The sequence below is a fragment of the Staurois parvus genome, unplaced genomic scaffold (assembly GCF_062004578.1).
Source record: "Staurois parvus isolate SC_StPar_1 unplaced genomic scaffold, SC_StPar_1.0 ptg003089l, whole genome shotgun sequence".
NCBI classification, from domain to species: Eukaryota; Metazoa; Chordata; class Amphibia; order Anura; family Ranidae; genus Staurois; species Staurois parvus.
Window position 1 is genome coordinate 35,536 of NW_028320885.1, and position 13,401 is coordinate 48,936.

General features: G+C 53.4%; 1 protein-coding gene and 1 pseudogene across 1 annotated transcript in view; both read left to right on the forward strand.

Moving 5' to 3' along the window:
• LOC149428616 (arylacetamide deacetylase-like 4) overlaps positions 1-12,228 on the forward strand; it is a 28,437-nt gene extending 16,209 nt beyond the window's left edge. Inside the window, exon 4 of the mRNA XM_089667197.1 lies at positions 10,488-12,228. Coding sequence (XP_089523323.1) covers positions 10,488-11,262 — 775 coding nt within the window. The 3' untranslated portion in view covers positions 11,263-12,228. The remainder of the gene's footprint in view (positions 1-10,487) is intronic.
• LOC149428617 (uncharacterized) lies at positions 11,266-12,228 on the forward strand (annotated as a pseudogene).
• Positions 12,229-13,401: the final 1,173 nt, after the last annotated feature.

Sequence of the window (13,401 nt, forward strand, 5' to 3'; positions counted from 1 at the left end):
GTGCTAGACCAGAGGGGAGTGTCTGGCCAGAGGGAGTGTCTGAGCAGAGAGGCGTGTCTGAGCAGAGAGGCGTGTCTGACCAGAGGGGTGTGTCTGAGCAGAGGGGTGTGTCTGAGCAGAGGCGGCATGTCTGAGCAGAGGGGCTTGTCTGACCAGAATAGGTGTCTGACCAGAGGGGGTGTGTGACCAGAGAGGGGTGACTGACCAGAGGGGGTGTGTGACCAGAGGGGGTGTGTGACCAGAGGGGGTGTGTGACCAGAGGGGGTGTGTGACCAGAGAGGGGTGACTGACCAGAGGGGGTGTGTGACCAGAGGGGGTGACTGACCAGAGGGGGTGTGTGACCAGAGGGGGTGTGGCTGACTAGAAGGGCTGTGTCTCACCAGAGGGGGCATGTCTCACCAGAGGGGAGTGTCTGACCAGAGAGGGGTGACTGACCAGAGGGGGCGTGTCTCACCAGAGGGGAGTGTCTGACCAGAGAGGGGTGACTGGCCAGAGGGAGTGTCTGACCAGAGGGAGTGTCTGAGCTGGGAGGCGTGTCTGACCAGAGGGGTGTGTCTGAGCAGAGGAGGCATGTCTGACCAGAGGGGAGTGTCTGACCAGAGGGAGTGTCTGAGCAGAGGGGGCATGTCTGAGCAGAGGGGTGTGTCTGAGCAGAGGGGTGTGTATGACCAGAGGCGGCGTGTCTGAGCAGAGGGGGCGTGTCTGAGCAGAGGGGGCGTGTCTGAGCAGAGGGGTGTGTCTGAGCAGAGGGGTGTGTATGACCAGGTCTGTTACGCCCCCTGCACAGTGGATGGGGGAGGAGGGAAGACCACGGAGTTGCAGGTTGTTGGTATGAAGTCTGACTGCACATCTATTGGTGACAATAACTGAGCTTTGATTGCACAGTTGTGATATTTGATTGGTCGTCTTGTACCGGGACTTGTAGAGTCTCACAATGGCCCAATAAACGCCCTCAGATCCAGCCCCACTCTGGGTAAATGCCAGAATTGCCGAGTTTTCAGTCCAGGGCTGCTTGTAGAGATATGTGGATGTATCTAAATGTAAAACCAACGATAGATACAGGAGTGTGGCCTAAAGCGGAACTAAATCCAAAAATATATAAAATGAACTTCCTGATCTACAACAGTCTGACCCCTGTACACCAGACCAGAGCCAAGGTCCCCCCTCGTAGACTTCCCACCATAGACCCACACATGATCTACAACAGTCTGACCCCTGTACACCAGACCAGAGCCAAGGTCCCCCCTCGTAGACTTCCCACCATAGACCCACACATGATCTACAACAGTCTGACCCCTGTACACCAGACCAGAGCCAAGGTCCCCCCTCGTAGACTTCCCACCATAGACCCACACCTGATCTACAACACTGTGACCCCTGTACACCAGACCAGAGCCAAGGTCCCCCCTCGTAGACTTCCCACCATAGACCCACACCTGATCTACAACACTGTGACCCCTGTACACCAGACCAAAGCCATGGTCCCCCCTCGTAGACTTCCCACCATAGACCCACACCTGATCTACAACAGTCTGACCCCTGTACACCAGACCAGAGCCATGGTCCCCCCTCGTAGACTTCCCACCATAGACCCACACCTGATCTACAACAGTCTGACCCCTGTACACCAGACCAGAGCCAAGGTCCCCCCTCGTAGACTTCCCACCATAGACCCACACCTGATCTACAACAGTCTGACCCCTGTACACCAGACCAGAGCCATGGTCCCGTCCTCATAGACTTCCCACCATAGACCCACACCTGATCTACAACAGTCTGACCCCTGTACACCAGACCAGAGTCATGGTCCCCCCTCGTAGACTTCCCACCATAGACCCACACCTGATCTACAACAGTCTGACCCCTGTACACCAGACCAGAGCCATGGTCCCCCCTTGTAGACTTACCACCATAGACCCACACCTGATCTACAACAGTGTGACCCCTGTACACCAGACCAAAGCCATGGTCCCCCCTTGTAGACTTCCCACCATAGACCCACACCTGATCTACAACAGTGTGACCCCTGTACACCAGACCAAAGCCATGGTCCCCCCTTGTAGACTTCCCACCATAGACCCACACCTGATCTACAACAGTCTGACCCCTGTACACCAGACCAGAGCCAAGGTCCCCCCTTGTAGACTTCCCACCATAGACCCACACCTGATCTACAACAGTCTGACCCCCTGTACACCAGACCAAAGCCATGGTCCCGTCCTCATAGACTTCCCACCATAGACCCACACCTGATCTACAACACTGTGACCCCTGTACACCAGACCAAAGCCATGGTCCCCCCTCGTAGACTTCCCACCATAGACCCACACCTGATCTACAACAGTCTGACCCCTGTACACCAGACCAGAGCCATGGTCCCGTCCTCATAGACTTCCCACCATAGACCCACACCTGATCTACAACAGTCTGACCCCTGTACACCAGACCAGAGCCATGGTCCCCCCTTGTAGACTTACCACCATAGACCCACACCTGATCTACAACAGTCTGACCCCTGTACACCAGACCAGAGTCATGGTCCCCCCTCGTAGACTTCCCACCATACACACCTGATCTACAACAGTCTGACCCCTGTACACCAGACCAGAGCCATGGTCCCCCCTTGTAGACTTCCCACCATAGACCCACACCTGATCTACAACAGTCTGACCCCCTGTACACCAGACCAAAGCCATGGTCCCGTCCTCATAGACTTCCCACCATAGACCCACACCTGATCTACAACACTGTGACCCCTGTACACCAGACCAAAGCCATGGTCCCCCCTCGTAGACTTCCCACCATAGACCCACACCTGATCTACAACAGTCTGACCCCTGTACACCAGACCAGAGCCATGGTCCCGTCCTCATAGACTTCCCACCATAGACCCACACCTGATCTACAACAGTCTGACCCCTGTACACCAGACCAGAGCCATGGTCCCCCCTTGTAGACTTCCCACCATAGACCCACACCTGATCTACAACAGTCTGACCCCTGTACACCAGACCAGAGCCATGGTCCCGTCCTCATAGACTTCCCACCATAGACCCACACCTGATCTACAACAGTCTGACCCCTGTACACCAGACCAAAGCCATGGTCCCCCCTCGTAGACTTCCCACCATACACACACCTGATCTACAACAGTCTGACCCCTGTACACCAGACCAGAGCCATGGTCCCCCCTCGTAGACTTCCCACCATAGACCCACACCTGATCTACAACAGTCTGACCCCTGTACACCAGACCAAAGCCATGGTCCCCCCTTGTAGACTTCCCACCATAGACCCACACCTGATCTACAACAGTCTGACCCCTGTACACCAGACCAGAGCCACGGTCCCCCCTTGTAGACTTCCCACCATAGACCCACACCTGATCTACAACACTGTGACCCCTGTACACCAGACCAGAGCCAAGGTCCCCCCTTGTAGACTTCCCACCATAGACCCACACCTGATCTACAACAGTGTGACCCCCTATACACCAGACCAGAGCCATGGTCCCCCCTTGTAGACTTCCCACCATAGACCCACACCTGATCTACAACAGTCTGACCCCTGTACACCAGACCAGAGCCATGGTCCCCCCTCGTAGACTTCCCACCATAGACCCACACCTGATCTACAACAGTGTGACCCCTGTACACCAGACCAGAGTCATGGTCCCCCCTCGTAGACTTCCCACCATAGACCCACACCTGATCTACAACAGTCTGACCCCTGTACACCAGACCAAAGCCATGGTCCCCCCTCGTAGACTTCCCACCATAGACCCACACCTGATCTACAACAGTCTGACCCCTGTACACCAGACCAGAGTCATGGTCCCCCCTCGTAGACTTCCCACCATAGACCCACACCTGATCTACAACAGTCTGACCCCTGTACACCAGACCAGAGTCATGGTCCCCCCTCGTAGACTTCACACCATATACACCTGATCTACAACAGTCTGACCCCTGTACACCAGACCAGAGCCATGGTCCCCCCTCGTAGACTTCCCACCATAGACCCACACCTGATCTACAACAGTCTGACCCCTGTACACCAGACCAGAGCCAAGGTCCCCCCTCGTAGACTTCCCACCATAGACCCACACCTGATCTACAACAGTCTGACCCCTGTACACCAGACCAGAGCCATGGTCCCGTCCTCATAGACTTCCCACCATAGACCCACACCTGATCTACAACAGTCTGACCCCTGTACACCAGACCAGAGCCATGGTCCCCCCTTGTAGACTTACCACCATAGACCCACACCTGATCTACAACAGTGTGACCCCTGTACACCAGACCAAAGCCATGGTCCCCCCTTGTAGACTTCCCACCATAGACCCACACCTGATCTACAACAGTGTGACCCCTGTACACCAGACCAAAGCCATGGTCCCCCCTTGTAGACTTCCCACCATAGACCCACACCTGATCTACAACAGTCTGACCCCTGTACACCAGACCAGAGCCAAGGTCCCCCCTTGTAGACTTCCCACCATAGACCCACACCTGATCTACAACAGTCTGACCCCCTGTACACCAGACCAAAGCCATGGTCCCGTCCTCATAGACTTCCCACCATAGACCCACACCTGATCTACAACACTGTGACCCCTGTACACCAGACCAAAGCCATGGTCCCCCCTCGTAGACTTCCCACCATAGACCCACACCTGATCTACAACAGTCTGACCCCTGTACACCAGACCAGAGCCATGGTCCCGTCCTCATAGACTTCCCACCATAGACCCACACCTGATCTACAACAGTCTGACCCCTGTACACCAGACCAGAGCCATGGTCCCCCCTTGTAGACTTACCACCATAGACCCACACCTGATCTACAACAGTCTGACCCCTGTACACCAGACCAGAGTCATGGTCCCCCCTCGTAGACTTCCCACCATACACACCTGATCTACAACAGTCTGACCCCTGTACACCAGACCAGAGCCATGGTCCCCCCTTGTAGACTTCCCACCATAGACCCACACCTGATCTACAACAGTCTGACCCCCTGTACACCAGACCAAAGCCATGGTCCCGTCCTCATAGACTTCCCACCATAGACCCACACCTGATCTACAACACTGTGACCCCTGTACACCAGACCAAAGCCATGGTCCCCCCTCGTAGACTTCCCACCATAGACCCACACCTGATCTACAACAGTCTGACCCCTGTACACCAGACCAGAGCCATGGTCCCGTCCTCATAGACTTCCCACCATAGACCCACACCTGATCTACAACAGTCTGACCCCTGTACACCAGACCAGAGCCATGGTCCCCCCTTGTAGACTTCCCACCATAGACCCACACCTGATCTACAACAGTCTGACCCCTGTACACCAGACCAGAGCCATGGTCCCGTCCTCATAGACTTCCCACCATAGACCCACACCTGATCTACAACAGTCTGACCCCTGTACACCAGACCAAAGCCATGGTCCCCCCTCGTAGACTTCCCACCATACACACACCTGATCTACAACAGTCTGACCCCTGTACACCAGACCAGAGCCATGGTCCCCCCTCGTAGACTTCCCACCATAGACCCACACCTGATCTACAACAGTCTGACCCCTGTACACCAGACCAAAGCCATGGTCCCCCCTTGTAGACTTCCCACCATAGACCCACACCTGATCTACAACAGTCTGACCCCTGTACACCAGACCAGAGCCACGGTCCCCCCTTGTAGACTTCCCACCATAGACCCACACCTGATCTACAACACTGTGACCCCTGTACACCAGACCAGAGCCAAGGTCCCCCCTTGTAGACTTCCCACCATAGACCCACACCTGATCTACAACAGTCTGACCCCTGTACACCAGACCAGAGCCATGGTCCCCCCTCGTAGACTTCCCACCATAGACCCACACCTGATCTACAACAGTGTGACCCCTGTACACCAGACCAGAGTCATGGTCCCCCCTCGTAGACTTCCCACCATAGACCCACACCTGATCTACAACAGTCTGACCCCTGTACACCAGACCAAAGCCATGGTCCCCCCTCGTAGACTTCCCACCATAGACCCACACCTGATCTACAACAGTCTGACCCCTGTACACCAGACCAGAGTCATGGTCCCCCCTCGTAGACTTCCCACCATAGACCCACACCTGATCTACAACAGTCTGACCCCTGTACACCAGACCAGAGTCATGGTCCCCCCTCGTAGACTTCCCACCATAGACCCACACCTGATCTACAACAGTCTGACCCCTGTACACCAGACCAAAGCCATGATCCCCCCTCGTAGACTTCCCACCATAGACCCACACCTGATCTACAACAGTGTGACCCCTGTACACCAGACCAGAGCCAAGGTCCCCCCTTGTAGACTTCCCACCATACACACCTGATCTACAACAGTGTGACCCCCTATACACCAGACCAGAGCCATGGTCCCCCCTTGTAGACTTCCCACCATAGACCCACACCTGATCTACAACAGTCTGACCCCTGTACACCAGACCAGAGCCATGGTCCCCCCTTGTAGACTTCCCACCATAGACCCACACCTGATCTACAACAGTCTGACCCCTGTACACCAGACCAGAGCCATGGTCCCGTCCTCATAGACTTCCCACCATAGACCCACACCTGATCTACAACAGTCTGACCCCTGTACACCAGACCAAAGCCATGGTCCCCCCTCGTAGACTTCCCACCATAGACCCACACCTGATCTACAACAGTCTGACCCCTGTACACCAGACCAAAGCCATGGTCCCCCCTTGTAGACTTCCCACCATAGACCCACACCTGATCTACAACAGTCTGACCCCTGTACACCAGACCAGAGCCAAGGTCCCCCCTTGTAGACTTCCCACCATAGACCCACACCTGATCTACAACAGTCTGACCCCTGTACACCAGACCAGAGCCATGGTCCCCCCTCGTAGACTTCCCACCATAGACCCACACCTGATCTACAACAGTGTGACCCCTGTACACCAGACCAGAGTCATGGTCCCCCCTCGTAGACTTCCCACCATAGACCCACACCTGATCTACAACAGTCTGACCCCTGTACACCAGACCAAAGCCATGGTCCCCCCTCGTAGACTTCCCACCATAGACCCACACCTGATCTACAACAGTCTGACCCCTGTACACCAGACCAGAGTCATGGTCCCCCCTCGTAGACTTCCCACCATAGACCCACACCTGATCTACAACAGTCTGACCCCTGTACACCAGACCAGAGTCATGGTCCCCCCTCGTAGACTTCCCACCATAGACCCACACCTGATCTACAACAGTCTGACCCCTGTACACCAGACCAGAGTCATGGTCCCCCCTCGTAGACTTCCCACCATACACACCTGATCTACAACAGTCTGACCCCTGTACACCAGACCAAAGCCATGATCCCCCCTCGTAGACTTCCCACCATAGACCCACACCTGATCTACAACAGTGTGACCCCTGTACACCAGACCAGAGCCAAGGTCCCCCCTTGTAGACTTCCCACCATACACACCTGATCTACAACAGTGTGACCCCCTATACACCAGACCAGAGCCATGGTCCCCCCTTGTAGACTTCCCACCATAGACCCACACCTGATCTACAACAGTCTGACCCCTGTACACCAGACCAGAGCCATGGTCCCCCCTCGTAGACTTCCCACCATACAAACCTGATCTACAACACTGTGACCCCTGTACACCAGACCAGAGCCAAGGTCCCCCTTTGTAGACTTCCCACCATACACACCTGATCTACAACAGTGTGACCCCCTATACACCAGACCAGAGCCATGGTCCCCCCTTGTAGACCTCCTACCATAGACCCACACCTGATCTACAACAGTATGACCCCTGTACACCAGACCAGAGCCATTATCCCCCCTCACAGACTTTCCACCATAGACCCACACCTGATCTACAACAGTCTGACCCCTGTACACCAGACCAGAGCCATGGTCCTCCCTCGTAGACTTCCCACCATACACACACCTGATCTACAACAGTCTGACCCCTGTACACCAGACCAGAGCCATGGTCCCCCCTTGTAGACTTCCCACCATAGACCCACACCTGATCTACAACAGTCTGACCCCTGTACACCAGACCAGAGCCAAGGTCCCCCCTTGTAGACTTCCCACCATAGACCCACACCTGATCTACAACAGTGTGACCCCTGTACACCAGACCAGAGCCATGGTCCCCCCTCGTAGACTTCCCACCATAGACCCACACCTGATCTACAACAGTCTGACCCCTGTACACCGGACCAGAGCCATGGTCCCCCCTCGTAGACTTCCCACCATAGACCCACACCTGATCTACAACAGTCTGACCCCTGTACACCGGACCAGAGTCATGGTCCCCCCTCGTAGACTTCCCACCATAGACCCACACCTGATCTACAACAGTCTGACCCCTGTACACCAGACCAAAGCCATGGTCCCCCCTCGTAGACCTCCTACCATATACACACACCTGATCTACAACAGTCTGACCCCTGTACACCAGACCAGAGCCATGGTCCTCCCTCGTAGGCTTCTCACCATAGACCCACACCTGATCTACAACAGTCTGACCCCTGTACACCAGACCAGAGCCACGGTCCCCCCTCGTAGACTTCCCACCATAGACCCACACCTGATCTACAACAGTCTGACCCCTGTACACCAGACCAGAGCCATGGTCCCCCCTCGTAGACTTCCCACCATAGACCCACACCTGATCTACAACAGTCTGACCCCTGTACACCAGACCAGAGCCACGGTCCCCCCTTGTAGACTTCCCACCATAGACCCACACCTGATCTACAACAGTCTGACCCCTGTACACCAGACCAGAGCCATGGTCCTCCCTCGTAGGCTTCCCACCATACACACACCTGATCTACAACAGTCTGACCCCTGTACACCAGACCAGAGCCACGGTCCCCCCTCGTAGACTTCCCACCATAGACCCACACCTGATCTACAACAGTCTGACCCCTGTACACCAGACCAGAGCCATGGTCCCCCCTCGTAGACTTCCCACCATAGACCCACACCTGATCTACAACAGTCTGACCCCTGTACACCAGACCAGAGCCACGGTCCCCCCTTGTAGACTTCCCACCATAGACCCACACCTGATCTACAACAATCTGACCCCTGTACACCAGACCAGAGCCATGGTCCTCCCTCGTAGACCTCACACCATATACACACACCTGATCTACAACAGTCTGACCCCCTATACACCAGACCAGAGTCATGGTCCCCCCTCGTAGACTTCCCACCATAGACCCACACCTGATCTACAACAATCTGACCCCTGTACACCAGACCAGAGCCAAGGTCCCCCTCATAGACTTCCCACCATAGACCCACACCTGATCTACAACAGTCTGACCCCTGTACACCAGACCAGAGCCAAGGTCCCCCCTTGTAGACTTCCCACCATAGACCCACACCTGATCTACAACAGTGTGACCCATGTACACCAGACCAGAGCCAAGGTCCCCCCTTGTAGACTTCCCACCATAGACCCACACCTGATCTACAACAGTCTGACCCCTGTACACCAGACCAGAGCCACGGTCCTCCCTCATAGACTTCCCACCATAGACCCACACCTGATCTAAAACAGTCTGACCCCTGTACACCAGACCAGAGCCAAGGTCCCCCCTCGTAGACTTCCCACCATAGACCCACACATGATCTACAACAGTCTGACCCCTGTACACCAGACCAGAGCCAAGGTCCCCCCTTGTAGACTTCCCACCATAGACCCACACCTGATCTACAACAGTGTGACCCCTGTACACCAGACCAGAGCCAAGGTCCCCCCTTGTAGACTTCCCACCATAGACCCACACATGATCTACAACAGTGTGACCCCTGTACACCGGACCAGAGCCATAGTCCCCCCTTGTAGACTTCCCACCATAGACCCACACCTGATCTACAACAGTCTGACCCCTGTACACCAGACCAGAGCCACGGTCCTCCCTCGTAGACTTCCCACCATAGACCCACACCTGATCTACAACACTGTGACCCCTGTACACCAGACCAGAGCCACGGTCCTCCCTCGTAGACTTCCCACCATAGACCCACACCTGATCTACAACAGTCTGACCCCTGTACACCAGACCAAAGCCATGGTCCCCCCTCGTAGACTTCCCGCCATAGACCCACACCTGATCTACAACAGTCTGACCCCTGTACACCAGACCAGAGCTATTGGTTCTGGTTCTGTGAGCTGAAAAGTAAGAACAAACGACTATATCTATCTTCTGTAAACTAGACACAGTGAAGAACAAAGCGTAGACATGAAGGGACAGGCAGTCTGTTATTTGTAGGAATATCAGGTGAAAAAGTCTGAAACCAGAAAACGAATGCAGCCACCACATTTATAGGCTGGTAGTATATACTGTATTAATCCGCTTAGGTACACTTTGAGAACTGTACAGGATAAAAGCCTCTTTATGTGAACTTTTAATCATCTCCTCTTCTTTTAAGTTACCGTCTGGCTCCAGAACATCGGTACCCAGCAGCGTTTGAGGATTGTCTGACTGCCACCATCCACTTCCTACAGACTGCCGAGGAATACGGGGTCGATGCTTCCTCAGTCATTATCAGTGGGGACAGTGCAGGTGGTAACCTCACAGCTGCCGTCTGTCAGGCTCTGGTGGAGCGGACGGATCTTCCGAAGCCTCTGGCCCAAGTTCTAATATATCCTGCAGTCCAAGCAGTTGACTTCCACTTACCGTCCTACACACAAAACAGGGCAGTCCCCATCTTGTATCGGGAGCGAGCAGCCTTCTACATGATCAACTACATGGATGGTGACCTGTACATGATGGAAGACGTTCTGAATGGAGACCATGTCCCCGTGGAAATGAAAATGAAATTTAAGAAGTGGTTGGGTGCCGAGAACATTCCTGATGAATTTAAGGTCCGGGGGCGTGACCTCCGAGTCATGACCTCCCACTCTGAAGACGTCTATGAAGCTCACAAGAAGGCCCTTGAGTCTTATTTCTCTCCATTGCTGGCTGAAGATTCTGTGATTAGCCAACAACCAAAGACTTACATTTTAACATGCGAGTTTGATGTGTTGCGTGATGATGGGATTCTGTACAAGAAACGCCTGGAGGACCGAGGAATCCCGGTCACCTGGTACCACGTGAAAGATGGCTTCCATGGCATTGTCAGCTTCTTCGACAGTGGCAGACTTTCATTTGAATCTGGGAAGCTTGCTGTAGACAACATAGTGAGTTTTATTAATGGGATTTGAGATTCCCTTGTGGAGTGTTGACTGTTCTCCTGAGGTCCCATATTTAGAGGTGGCTTAAAAGTGCCTGGACCATCTCACTTACCTGAGACCACCTCACTTACATGGGACCACCTCACTTACATGGGACCACCTCACCTACATGGGACCACCTCACCTACATGAGACCATCCCACTTACATGGGGCCATCCCACTTACATGGGGCCATCTTACTTTCTTGGGGCCATCTCACTTACATAGGGCCATCTCACTTACATGGGACCATCTCACTTACATGGGACCACCTTACTTACATGGTACCATCTCACCTACATGAGACCATCCCACTTACATTGGACCATCTCACCTACATGGGACCATCCCACTTACATGGGGCCATCTTACTTTCTTGGGGCCATCTCACTTACATGGGACCACCTCACTTACACGGGACCATCTTACCTACATGGGTCCATCTCACCTACATGGGTCCACCTTACTTGACCATCTCACCTACATGGAACCACTTCACCTACATGGGAATATCTCACTTACATGCGTCCACCTTACTTGACCATCTCACTTACATGAGACCTCCTCACTTACATGGGACCATCTCACTTACATGGGACCAACTCACTTACATGGGACCAACTCACTTACAACGGACCATCTCACCTACATGGGACCATCTCACCTACATGGGTCCATCTCACCTACATGGGTCCACCTTACTTGACCATCTCACTTACATGGGACCATCTCACCTACATGGGTCCATCTCACCTACATGGGTCCACCTTACTTGACCATCTCACTTACATGGGACCATCTCACCTACATGGGACCATATCACTTACATGTGTCCACCTTCCTTTTTGTTTTTTATCAGATGCTTTCTATTGGGTTACACAGATTAAACGTTCACACCTGAGCACATGGTCTTCACAGTACTGGAATAAATTAATATAATAAAAGTTCACACTTTCCATTGCTAGTTATCACAGCTCATTCCATTGTTTCCACAGTTACATGATGACGTCATGGTATTACATTACAATGTTCCTTATATATGTAGTTGATCCTGAATACGTGTCGTTCAAATGTATTTTTCTATCGTTCATTGAAGGACGCAGCAGAATTTCTCACAGATGGGTTTGATTCCTCAATCTTCAGGAGCAGGACACTAGTGCAACTTGAACTAAAAGCATGTGTAAGGGGCGGCCCTCTGGTGGCGGCCAATCCCCCCATCTGCAACCCAGGATTCAGTTTTTGCCTAGTGTCGCAGGACTTTGGAAATGGCGTTTGTAGCTCCCTAGTTTTTCAATAATTTTTCTTTCTTTTATTTGCGTTTTTGCTTACAGTTGTCTCGTCTGACCAAGGCATTGTTAATTTGGTGGATTTGCTCTCCACCAAAGGAAGAACTTCTTCTTTTCAGTTGGCAGATTGTCACCATGGACGCCAGCCTCTTTAGGGGGGGGGGCGTATTGGAGCATTCCTCTGTCCAAGGCCATTGGGCTCTGGAAGAGTCTAGTCATCCCAATAATATCTTAGAGCTTCGAAGGAGTCCATCTCTCTAATTGGACAGCACTTTTCGAGGGTTGCCCAGTCCAGGTGCAGTTGGACAACATCACCACGGTGACTTACATCAACCACCAGGGTGACACCAGGGGGGTCACTCAGGTAGTTCCACTTTTTAGATCTCTCCTATCACCTTGGGACCTGAACCTTCTTTTGTTGACCTTTCAAAAACATCCATTTGAAGACATTTGGGATATTCCCCTCTCCACTTTGCTGCAAAAGGTAGCCTTCTTGTTGGCCATCACTTCTGCCCATTGGGTGTCCAAGCTCATGGCTCTTTCCTGTAAGCAGCCCTTTTTGGTGTTGCATTAAAACAAGGTGGTTCTTCGGCCAAGGCTATCTTTTCTGGCCAAGGTGGTGTCAGCCTTTCACCTTAACAAGGATATAGTCTTATCTTCCTTGTGCCCTCGTCCCTCTCATCCGAGAGAGACGGCCCTCCATTGCCTGGATGTAGTCAGGTTAGAGTTAATTTCTCAGCCATGGGAGCTGTTGTGGGGTCTGACGCTCTGTCCATCATTCCAGAGGGGCCTAGACAAGGTCAAATTGCCTCATTGTCCACCATTTCAAATGGTTTTGTAGCA